This window comes from Polyodon spathula, chromosome 26, assembly GCF_017654505.1.
Source record: "Polyodon spathula isolate WHYD16114869_AA chromosome 26, ASM1765450v1, whole genome shotgun sequence".
NCBI classification, from domain to species: Eukaryota; Metazoa; Chordata; class Actinopteri; order Acipenseriformes; family Polyodontidae; genus Polyodon; species Polyodon spathula.
In genome coordinates this window covers 6,534,924-6,547,280 of record NC_054559.1, presented here as the reverse complement: position 1 = coordinate 6,547,280, position 12,357 = coordinate 6,534,924, and the positions used below count along the sequence as shown (strand labels likewise).

The window sequence follows — 12,357 nt, the reverse complement described above, 5'->3', positions numbered from 1 at the left end:
TGTTGCTGTTAATCCCAATGTTACACACACACACAGTTTCAAACATCGAAGACATATTCTTCACAGTGCCTTCTAACACACATGGAAATGCTGGCATAGAGCGTGAACAATGAAACCAGCCTTCTACCACATCCTGAGTAAGACTCCAGCTATGCACATAGACAACTATTGCAGCAGCCCTTGTGTTATCATTGAGCCATAGTTCAGAATCATTGCATTGTCACTGTACTGTCAATGCTGAGTTTCAATTGAATTTCACAAAGAAAAGGGGTGCAAACTTTGCTCAGTGAATCTACCCTAAGCAATCTGTCTGTCTCTATCACTCCTCTGTGTTTGCAGGTACGAAGTTGGCTCTGAAGTATGTGAATAAGAGCAAAACAAAGTTGAAGAGTTTCCTGCGGGAATACAGCATCACTAGCAGCCTGGGCGCGAGCCCCTTTATCATCAAGGTGCTGGATGTGCTCTTTGAGACTGAGGACTGCTACGTCTTCGGGCAGGAGTATGCACCTGCTGGGGATCTCTTTGACATCATCCCTCCACAGGTACCACAAACATGCCCATCTTGTTGCGGGCCTTTCACAAAACTATCTTGTGCTTAAGTGACACCACGCAATTTACAGGATTAGTTCATAAGCTGTGAATGGGAGAGAACTAATCTAAACTGTAAATCTACCTCCCGACCAGGAAGGGAGCAAAGGAAGGTTGGCAGTACACCTTCATAGAGATAGGCCGACTCGATGGTAGGACGCTGAGGTAGCTTGTTAATCAAGAGCAGAAAGATTGGGCTAAACTTCTTCACTACCTCCTTTTTGCAGTGAGATAGGTACCTACCTCCTTTTTGCAATGAGATCCCTACCTCCTTTTTGCAGTGAGAGAGGTCCCTACCTCCTTTTTGCAGTGAGAGAGGTCCCTACCTCCTTTTTGCAGTGAGAGAGATCCCTACCTCCTTTTTACAGTGAGAGAGGTGCCGCAGAGCTCAACAGGGTTTTCTTCCTTTGAGTTGCTGTACTGGAGACAACTCAGAGGTATCCTTGATCTTGTAAGAGAGGGGTGGTAAGACCAAACTGTAATTCCAAAAATGTGGTGAAACATGTACTACTTTTGACAGACCGTCAGGGATTGGTTGGTCGTATGGCACTAGAGAAATTAAAACTGGCTCAGCATCGCCAAGGTAACATTATTACAAAAAAACAAGAATTTGGATCTGGAGACCTGGAGATAAGTATTGTTGCTACTTCCCACATCGGAATCTAAATTATTCGCTAAGTGGCAGGCAAGAGCGTCCCCAGAAATTTTTCACATTTTACGCACAACTGAACCACACCAATATCCCTTCACATGCCGATAACGAGTCTGCATCACCATGCTGTAAAGCGTTTCAGTCAATTGGAGTGCTGAATTTTTGTTCTTTCCGGGGTTTCAAATTGCATCACCGTTTCCCTTTCTAAAACTGAATAAACACAGCGTGGGGGCTGCCATCAAACAGAATAGCAATTAGTGACAGCCAAATAGTCCACAACAACAATAAAATCTAGACTCAATTGAAATTTGAAATACAGACTTAAACTAAGGGAAAAACTAGCTCACACATCTTTTATGCTCGTTCCATTTCTAATCATTTTACTCTCACAATCACTACAGCTAAATATTACTCATCCCATAAGCATGGCTTATAAACAAAATATTTTTTTTTGTTACACGTGACAAAACAGGCAGTTAAAAAAAATCAAACATCAATCACAACAATAATAATAAAAGGAATAAACTCTTGTGGCGATAAATGACGAGACCGAAGGTGGAGGATCCATGTCACCAGAAGCCCGAGACACAATGACAGGCTTTTTATTGCACACTTTGATGTGCTTTATTTGTTATGAATAGTTGTAGCTCTTTACAATAGCTTGAAGCACATATAACCATTTCCCTTCCCTTGTTTTTTTAATGCTTTTGTTTTGCCACGAAACTTTGTTTTGTTTTTGTGAAGTCTGTTTACCATACTAAATTGAACTTTCATATTTGTGTCATGTTAATACCTGTCTTTGCGTCCCAGTATACTGTAATGTTGTCAAGTTGCTGTTCTGGTATTTGATGAATTTTCCTGTTTTCTCCATTTCCTTCCAGTTACGCTTTTAGTAAATTTATATCACTCAGCGTCTTTTTTCTTGTGGCAGCATTTTCCTGATTTTCAACGTCTCTGTTTTCATCAGTAACATTTTGAAATCTGTCAGTTTGTGTGCTGTGGTGAAGTCCGTTAAGATGCCCACGTGACCTATACATAACAAACCATATAATCTTCCAGCTCTGCATAATAAGATTGTAAACTCAGGGAGTTCTAATATAATCTATAGGGCTGTGTAAATGGCCACTACTGATTATAATAATAATTAGAAAACAATTGAGTGCGAACAGCCAATCAGCTTCCAGATCTAGCGGGCTTCTATTTTGTATAGATGCCCGCTGGAATATTGAAGTGCTTAACTGTGAATTACATTTTAAAATCAATCCGCGCATAAATACTGGCTTTTCCCCTTAACATTCTAATCTACAACTAATCTGATAACATAAAAAGCTACTTAAACATTGTTACTTTCTGACGCTGGTCTAGAGACAAGGGAAGTCATGTCTGTGACAGGACACCGTAATGAAGGCTCAATTCGCAGCTACTGGACAGCAAATCAATAGGGAAGACACGATTGGTCCACAATTCTGTAATCAACTAGATCCACACAACACCCTGCCTCAAAACTAGCCAGTCAAATTCCCAACCCTGTTTCAGTTCTTTCAGCATCAGCCAGTCCACTTCCTGCTAGCTTGAAAGACGCCCTGCTTCCAACAACAAGTTTCGAGTCCGACTCTATACTACATGGACTATTCCATAATTGTACAGTTAATTTATCTGGCAATGTCCAGATAACTTATAATAAGCAGGGTTCAGCATTAACCATGGCCTGGTGGCCAGGGGCCGGTAGAGAGGGCAGTTTGGCCAGTAGCATATGTTATATTATAATATATATATATATATATATATATATATATATATATATATATATATATATATATATATATATGGCTTCTGTTTCATGAATCCAGGAAAATGGGCCAGTGTTTAAAAACATAACAACGAACTAATCCTAACTTTCCCATCGCACGTCATATTTGTTGTACAGTCAGAATCTGAGACTGCGCACTGAAGTGCTGTGCTGGTACTCGTTCCCGCGGCAAATCTTTTACAAATCAGGTTTTCTACAACTAGCGACCAATAAGCCAAAAGGAAAGATCTGAAATCAATAAATCATAAAGAATGTAATTATGAAAAAAAATGAAGACGAACATTTAGAGTGGAGGCTTCATTATGATAGAGAAAAAAAAGTAACGTTTAGCCTTGTTTGGCGTCAGTTTCCCAGACTTGCAGATAAAACAGCAGCTTTATTTGTTGTGAATTCAACATTTTGTTTACATCATATCCAGTCTCACAGTAAGATGTCCCGATGGATACGCATTGAATTGTCTAACTTTTTGATTTGGGATCCGATGTATTCAGGTCAAAAATGCCATTCACAATCTTTCCAGGACTCGCTGGTATCGCTCAGCAAGATTGGCGCTGACTTGGGGGGGCTACACAAGCGACAACGCTCTGAGAAGGATTGTTATTATTTTGTATTATGAATATTGTTTTAATAGTGTTTATAATTAGGATTAGGGGTGGGAATTTCGAATAGTTTCCTATTTGAATACACAGGGTGCAACCTTTTTGTGTTTTCGATTACCCGAACTCTGGTCCCTTACGCTACCAAGAGTAAAAGGCAAATGCGTGTGCATAAGCAGACAGCATAACAGTGTAATCCGGTAAAGTTTAGCCATGTTCACAAAGTGTTCAAACAATGTCCAAGACAAGATTTCTTCGCTCTGTACCCTATTTCCTTAGGCACAAGTTTTTTCTTTTGTTTACTGAATTAAAATACAGTCAATAAGCAGCAACGTCACAGCGCATATCTCTTCCAATTAAAGCAACAGTAGCATAATATTGCACAAACCACCAAATAAGTTTTGCTGTAGTGTATTCAGAATAAAGTAACACCTGTCATATAGCAACCTAAATATTCAACATCTGTTTAATTCTAACAAATAATATTTATAAAATAACCTTAGTGTAACCTGGCCAAAATAGAAAATACATTCCAACATTACAATAGTTTAACATTACTAATTACAACTTGCCATCAAGTACTGACATCAGATGAATCTAAGCCAAGTTACTTTGTTTATTAAATAACCTGTAAATAAATCAAAACAAGGATACTTGGTTGTGCGTTTAATGGTCAGTGCAAATGTTGCCGTTACTCCATCCATTCATAGAAAGTCAACAGTAGATGTTTTACATTGAACTGCAATCCAGAGTTTTTAAAAAAAAATACTCCTTTCCAAATCCAAGTATCTTGCCTTTTCTTATAGTTACTGCGTTGTTGTGCTTAATGTTTAGTATGTCTTTATATTCATCATAACGTTAAATTACCTTTCAATGTAACCCAAGTTTGGATCACTTCTTATAGCACGTGCTATATACATGTTAAATGGCTGAAGTAACATACAGTACCAGTCAAATGTTTGAGTACACTTGCTGGAAACTAGGTTTTTTTCATAATTGACAATGTTTTACGTCATATACATTTCTGTAAATACTTGAAAATTAAAACACATTTTACAATTTTCAAAACAAAACATAATTTATGTTTAATTAAAACATTATATTAATTTTAATATAAGACACTGATGAAGTTAAAATACAAATGAAACTTTAAATGTGCACTTGCCGTGCTGAATCCTGGAAAAGCAGCAGAATTCAGATCATGCTGTAGTACTGTACTTACATTAGATGCTGTCAGCGTATTTGCCAGAAACAGATTGTTCGGTGCTTTTACTGATTTCTTTCCCTCTGACATTCTGGAACATCACAATAAAGATTTTTGCTCTTTTTGAAGCTTTATCCAAAAGTATCTGCTTCCGGTTGCTCATTATTACCACTACATAAACTTTGCAATTCTGTAACCTTAAAATGTCTGTTTCACTTCAACTGATCGCACAAGATACATGCAAGTCCACACTTATGAAGACGAAATTTTGCAAACCAAAGGTACGCACAGTGCGTGAAAGGGTTTGGCGATGCTTTTTCTAATGTACCTGGAAGAACTAAAATCGTTGGGAAAATCGCCGGGATGCAGTCCGCAAGGAGATTACAGGCCATGTCTGAGCTGGGAGTCATTCAGTCTTCCCAGAGCGAGTGGTGCAGTCCTATAGTGATGGTTTCTAAGAACGACAACATCACTCGTTTCTGTGTGGATTTTCTTCAGGTGAATGTGATCTCCAAGTTCAATACATACCTTATGCCCTGAGTAGACATGCTCTGTTTATCGTGACTTTGGATCTGATGAAGGGATACTGGCTCGTAAGAGAACTGCTTTCTCTACCACACATGGGCTTTTCCATTTCCAGACCATGCCGTTCAGACTACATGACGCCCCAGCAACCTTCCAGGAACTGATGGGCCAGATCCTATACCCACATCAGAAATATGTGTCTGCATATTTTGATGATGTGGATTTTAGCTCCACCTGGAAAGAGCATTTTGCTTGACTTTCGGCTGTTCTACCCTCTCTGAGAGAAGCGAGAAGAGGCCCAATATCTTGGCTACATCATGAGTAATGGTCAGTAAAGCTGGTAGGCTCTAAGGTCCAGGCATTAGTGAAGGCAGCGAACCTGAAAACCAAGTCTCAGGTGAGATCACTTCTGGGGTTAGCAAGTTATTACCACCACTTTATCCCCGAGTATTCTATCATAGTTAACCCCATGGTCGATCTCGCTAGGAAGAATGCACCAAATTTAGTTAAGTGGACAGGTGAGTGTCAGGGGGCCTTTGATACGATGAAAAGGAAACTGTGCCAAGCTCCTGCCCTGATTACATCAGATTTGAGCAAGGGGTTCATCCTTCAGACTGACACTTCCGATGTTGGTCTGGGGGCTCTCCTGTCCCAATTATTAGACGGAGTAGAACATCCCATTTTAGATATGAGCGAAAAAAATGGCTCCCAAGGAGAGAAACTACTCCGTCATTGAGAAAGCGTGTTTGGTCATTAAATGGCCATTAAATGGGATACATACACTCTTCGATATTACCTATTGGGACGTTCATTCCTCCTCGTTACAGATCACGCCCCTCTTAAGTGGTTAAATATGATGAGGGACACAAACGCCCAGATAATAGAGTGGTATCTGGCGCTGCACCCCTTCGACATCCAAGTGAAGCATTGTGCAGGCAAAGAGCACCAAAGTGCTGATTTTTTTTCTCGGGAGGGGGGACATTCTGGGGAGCTAGGGTTTATCCGAGTGTTCCTTCGGCTCCACTCTGAGGGGTGGAATATGTGAACGGGAGAGAATGAATCTGAACTGTAAATCTACCTCCCGATCAGGAAGTGTGCTAAGTAAGATTGGTGGTGCGCCTTCACAGGGATGGGCCGACTCAATAGTAGGATGGAACCGGAAATCAGCAGTCTTGGTGAAAGGGCGTAGTTGTAAGACTGCTGAACATCTCTATTGTGATCAGCTGTGTAGTGCGCGGAGATTGGATAGAACGTGGTGCTGTGATGATCACCGGGAGGAGTTTGGCAGTACAAAGGGGATGCAGCTACGTGAGTACGGGGTCTTACACTGAAAAGTAAATAAGCCGGAGCGCTGCTTGTGTTTTTATTTTGTGTGTTGGCAGATCTCTACGACTCGAGGAGCTGACGCAACCGAGCCAGCACAACCCCCAAGCGCACCTGCACTTCCCCATCACCTCAACCCGACACTGTATTTATTGTTATATTGTTTTTTTTAGGACTGCAAACCCACTGTCTGTCATCCCCAATACCATTGTTGGTAGCGTGGGTAACCTGTAAAAAAATGACGGTTGTTTTTGAAACCTTGATTCCTTCTTGCTCCACTCACATCTTGACAGAGCTCTTGAGGGTTTGTGTGTAGGCTGATGTTCGCTCTCTGCATGAGATCTGGATACTGTATCCCTGCTTTATGTAACGGTGTTAATCTTGTTGCAGGTGGGGCTGCCAGAGGAGATGGTGAAGCGCTGTATGCAACAACTGGGCCTGGCTCTGGACTTCCTGCACTGCAAGAGCTTGGTGCACCGTGACGTCAAACCAGAGAATGTACTGCTGTTCGACCATGAGTGCCGGCGAGTCAAGCTGGCCGACTTTGGAATGACCAGGCGAGTGGGCTGCAGGGTGAAGCGCATCAGCGGGACCATTCCTTACACCGCACCTGAAGTGTGCCAAGCCAGCCGGACAGAGGGCTTTGTCGTGGATTGCAGCCTAGACGTCTGGGCCTTCGGGGTTCTCATCTTCTGCATGCTGACTGGCAATTTCCCATGGGAGGCGGCTCTGCCCTCCGACGCCTTTTACGAAGAGTTCTGCCGCTGGCAGCGGGGATCCTTCCGGCCGGGCACCTTCCCCTCGCAGTGGCGTCGATTCACGGATGACGCCCTACGCATGTTCCAACGGCTCTTGGCAGTGGAGTTGGAGAAGCGGTGTGCCGTGAAAGACGTCTTCTTCTTCATCAAGTATGAGCTGATGTGTGAGCTCCGGCGCAGACCCTCCTGCCGGGGGAGGAAAGGTGAGCGGGGGAGCAATAGCCGCTCCAGAACCGGGCACAGACACTCCGAAGCCTCAGGCAGCGGTCACTCCTCCTCATCATCCTCCTCCTCCGCCTGCCTCCACCCGACACCCCTCAAACGAAGTGGGGTTCACTCCGACGGACACTCCTCCAGACTGGGTTCTGAGTCTGGCCTGTCTGGCCCTTCTGGTCGGCAGGAAAAGGGAAAAGGGCAGCTGGTGATGGCCACTGCTATTGAAATCTGTGTCTGACCCCAAGGCTAGGGTCTGTGTATGTGTGAGTGTGTGTGTGCTGAGCAAGGAGCGAACTGTAAATAGGAAATAAGAGCACCATCTTCAGGGACGGTTACAGGGTATTGTGGTGTTGGCATCTAGGACAGTTGATGACATTCTAGGAGTATCTCTACATAAACCAATAATACCTATTTCAAATTCTCGGATTATAAACCATTGCCTCGCTTCTTACCGGATTTTAGAAAATAGACTTCAGGGTATTGACGCTTAGGTATTTGTTACATAAAGCTTTTTTTGGACTAATATGGACCATTGCCAGAGTCATTCCATAGCAAAATGGACTTGATATCTCTCTCGATGACAGTACATTTCTGTTACTGAGCTCAGCCTGAATAAAGGTCTTGTATTCAAGATTTACTGATTTTCACACACTCTCAGTGACATGAATACTGTGGAATGCCTGCTGTAGAAGACACAAAGCACCAAGAATATGCTTTATATGTACACCAAGTAGTTCTGGGTGTTTACTCTTTCCTTTCAGTGCTTTTTGCCCTTGGTTTTTCTGTTCTTCTGTGTCGAGCTCAGTAGCTGTTCCACTGGCACAAAGAGTGGTGCCACACTGACTTCCTTGGTTCCTGTTCCCTTGGAAACCAAGGGACGAATGAGACTGAATAAGTAACTGAAGGGGACAATATGTGTTACTGTGCTAGCCTTTCACTTGGCTTGGGTTCTGATCCGTTTGTGTTTTTTTGGTGCTTTAGTGAGCAGTAGTCAACACAGCAAAACCAGTACACAATTTAGCACAATTGGCTCCTGCTCCATAGCCCACAAATATACTGGTCCCTCCCATGTGGAGTAACAGCATTGCTACTGCGTGTGTTGTCCTCTTGGAACTATTAAGTACTAAACAAGTTTTTAGTTTCCACCGCAAATTTTCTCATGAGCACAAAAACAAAATCCCTACAAAAAACATGAAATCTGAGAACAAGTACAGCTTCACCGGGCTTCAGTTTAAACCAACGTCACTGCAGTATCAACTGCCAGACCTGGTTAGTTAAGTGTCTGAAGTCTTGAAGTTCTCAACTACGTCAGCAGCTCATATTTACTAAAAAACAAACTTCTTAATACTTACAAACTGCTTAGCTTGTTTTCAAGAGTGACAGAAATCCAGAGACTGCGCTCTGTCTGTAGAGGATGCAGAGGTGTAGAGACTCTCCTGGGGTGCTGGGACCTACTGCACTGAAGAACTGCCTTCTCAAGCAAACTGACTTCAGGGTGATGCCCTGTCCCTTCTTTGGAAAGAACTGTTAGCAGCTGGTTATGTAAAGACTTTTTTGTTGACTAAGAAGTGGCAATAAAAACAAAGAAGAAGCAGTAGATAATACTTGTAAAACTGTTGTCAACATCCCCACTGCACATCCTTGCTGTTCATTCAAAAACCTCCCAGTTCATAGTGTCTGGGTAGCACAGACAGCAGGCTAAGTCGCTAGCCTTTTTCATCGGTTTTAATTCAGGTGCTGAGGCTCAAGTGGAATAAGTTGGTGGTCTTCTTCTCTAGTCTGCATCACAAAAACACCACACAATTTGGGATGATTCAGAACAATGTTTCATATTCTGTTCTCAGATATTACACAGTCAAGAAAGAGAGGTGCATTATTTGTGTATATTTGAGTCCCATATTGGAGTCCCACTCATGTCAGTTTCAATGGACTGAGCCAACGTTATGCAAACCTCTTAGTTATGTTTATGAAACTGGAGTAGTAAATCTTTTACTTGGGCCCCTGACATGGGGATTCCACTTATAGTAAAACCTGTCATTCTTGAAACGAGAGGTACCATTTATTTTTCTGTCTAAAGAGAATTTGAAGGAGCAGCCATGCCATGCAGCTCTTTCTGTGTGGATAAGCGTTGCAGACAGAACTCAGTGACAGTGTGAAGTGACCTTAGAATCTCGCCACTCGGGCGAATCTCACACCAACTCAACTTTCAAAAGAAAAAGAAAAAAGAAAAGAAAAAAAATACTGCAGGGAACAGAAACTGTATAATCTTTTAAAGTAAGTTAGTATAGAGTGGTTATTAAGTCTGTAGAGCAATGAAACAAGTGGAGACACCAAATCATGGACAACAAGGCTAGCACTACCACCACAAGCCTAAAATGGTCACCATTGGCCTCAAGCGATTGCATCTTTGAAGGAGAATGAAGGAATTCCAATTTCCACACTTCTTGATGGATGATGTCCTTTATTTTGGTTGCAAATATATATCTGTTTCAAAGCAGAAGTCCAAGCAGACTTTATAACCACCCTTTAGAAAAATAAGCCTAGGCAAATGTACTTTTTGTGACCAATTGTACTGTAGTATGCAAACAAAAAAGCAAAAGTTCATGGAAAGAGAGAGGGGGGTGGTGCTGCAGAGCAAGCAAGGACTCTTTATAGACCTGAACTGAAAGTGTTTAGTGGGTTAGGCTATTTTAAGTTTTTGTGTTCTGTAGAATAAAAGCAGGGTTTGTTGTTAGAAAATGTCTGTAGCACATTATAATAAAAATATAGAAAATACATTTAAAAAACCAACTGAAAGAAGTCACTAGGCTCTTTAGAATAGGTCTATAGCTGCCCAGTGGGCCAGGAACAGGTGGACAGCTGTTTAAGTAGAACAGGGTGGCTCCCTGTTTGGCAGGGAAGAAGTTCATATTGCAATATAGAATATTTACTGATACATTCTCATGAAATTACGTTAATTCAGTATAACACTGTGTATCAAGCCTGAACATATATTAAATATTTTCTGAGACTATACACACTGTTCTGTACACTGCATTCCATTGCTGAACAGTACTGTCTAGAAATTGTTAACAGTACTGTATATTTGCGCTATGCATTTATTCTAGATATTCATCCATTATTGTCAAGCTTCTTAGGACAGACTATACACTGATGTCCTGTAACAGATATTTGAATGCATGCACTCCCTTATAAAAATTTTCCACAGTAACAGCAAAGTGTAGTAAAGCCTAGTAAAAGCATGGTAAAGCATAGGTTAGCACTGTAAAGTCCAGAGAGGTATAGTAAAGTATATTACTATGATAAGTACATAGTATAATCATGCGAAAAGGAGGAACAGTGTAAAATTACCGTGCATATTTACCATGGTAAACTGTTAGGGCTGTGCACTTTATTGATGTCTGTCTCGTGTCATTCAGACATGTCTCTGTGTGTGACTGATGATTGAGGGAGTGGTGTACTTTAAATATACTGCAGAGCATTGTACTGTACATCTATTCAGGTTTCCACATTGTATGCACTTGCCACACACCTGGCCTGCTCTTGGGGTCTTATTTTTTTGTTTCGGGGAAAAAAAAAAAAAGCTGGTTAAAAGAAGAACGTTATTTTGTCCCGCTGCTTAAAGGACATTCTGGTTGACAGTATGCCCTTCAGAGAAAATAACCATTTGGTGCACATCTCCAGCTCTTCTCTGTCACATTGTATTTGATACCTGGCTGGGCAGTCTGTCTTTAATGTTGGTTCACTGGGAATAGCAGCATGAGATTTAAAGATCTCTCTGGCTCGTAAGAACGAGGAGGGGGGAGGGTAATAACTATGTCGAGATCAGAAGATAAATGATCTCAGGATCTCGACATTTCAAACCGCTATGTTGAGATCACAAGACATGTTCTCAATCAACCCCCATATCTTACACACAAAAAATCATCTTCATATAGAACACTGTAGACAAGCAGCAACTGATTATTTTCCCTGCTTTATCCCAGCCTATTCAGACTATCCCTTGTCCACCTGTCCTATCCCCCAGGCTTTAGGAATACTATTGCTGCCTTAGTTTGTTAATGTTTCTCATAGTGCAATAATGTAGAGATTTTAAATATGTTACATTGCTATACTGTTTACCTCAGATATGTCCTGATGTATAAATTCACAATTAGTTTTCCACCTGTGTATGTGTGTATATATAATATACACACACACATAAAACGGTTATACAGGGCTTTGTTTTGTTCCAGATGTTGTGTATGTTGTCCAGTGTTTTCTTTTATTTGTTAAAGGTGTACTATTTCCTTAGGTAAGAATTAAAATTATAATATTTAGAGCGGTGGGTGGTTTATTTCTTTCTACATCTTCAAATGTAACCTTGGCAACCTGAACTGGCTAGCGTGCCACATCTTCTAAATACAGATCTCCGACCGAAAGGCAGAGCAGAGGAGTTATTATGAAAGTGGGAGACGTAGCTATCTCTAAAGAAAACATTCATTTTCTGCGGTTTTCTTAGAAAGAATAGTAAGTTGTATCATTTTTTGAAGGTCACCGGGCCAAATGTAGTCCAAATGTGTCCTGAAAGAACCAAATTACTTGTAGGTAGCATCAGTTAAAGTATGTCTCTTGTTATATTTAAAAAATGAATAAGTCTCCTTTAAGTAACAAGTATGTCAGTAACATATGTCCACAGCCACAGC

At 41.3% G+C, this 12,357-nt stretch overlaps 1 protein-coding gene across 1 annotated transcript in view; it reads left to right on the top strand.

The window, feature by feature from the left end:
* sbk1 (SH3 domain binding kinase 1) overlaps positions 1–11,991 on the top strand; it is a 31,143-nt gene extending 19,152 nt beyond the window's left edge. The window contains exons 3-4 of the mRNA XM_041230129.1: positions 340–542; positions 7,089–11,991. Of these exons, the coding sequence (XP_041086063.1) occupies positions 340–542; positions 7,089–7,910 (1,025 nt within the window). The 3' untranslated portion in view covers positions 7,911–11,991. The remainder of the gene's footprint in view (positions 1–339; positions 543–7,088) is intronic.
* The last annotated feature ends 366 nt before the right edge of the window (positions 11,992–12,357 follow it).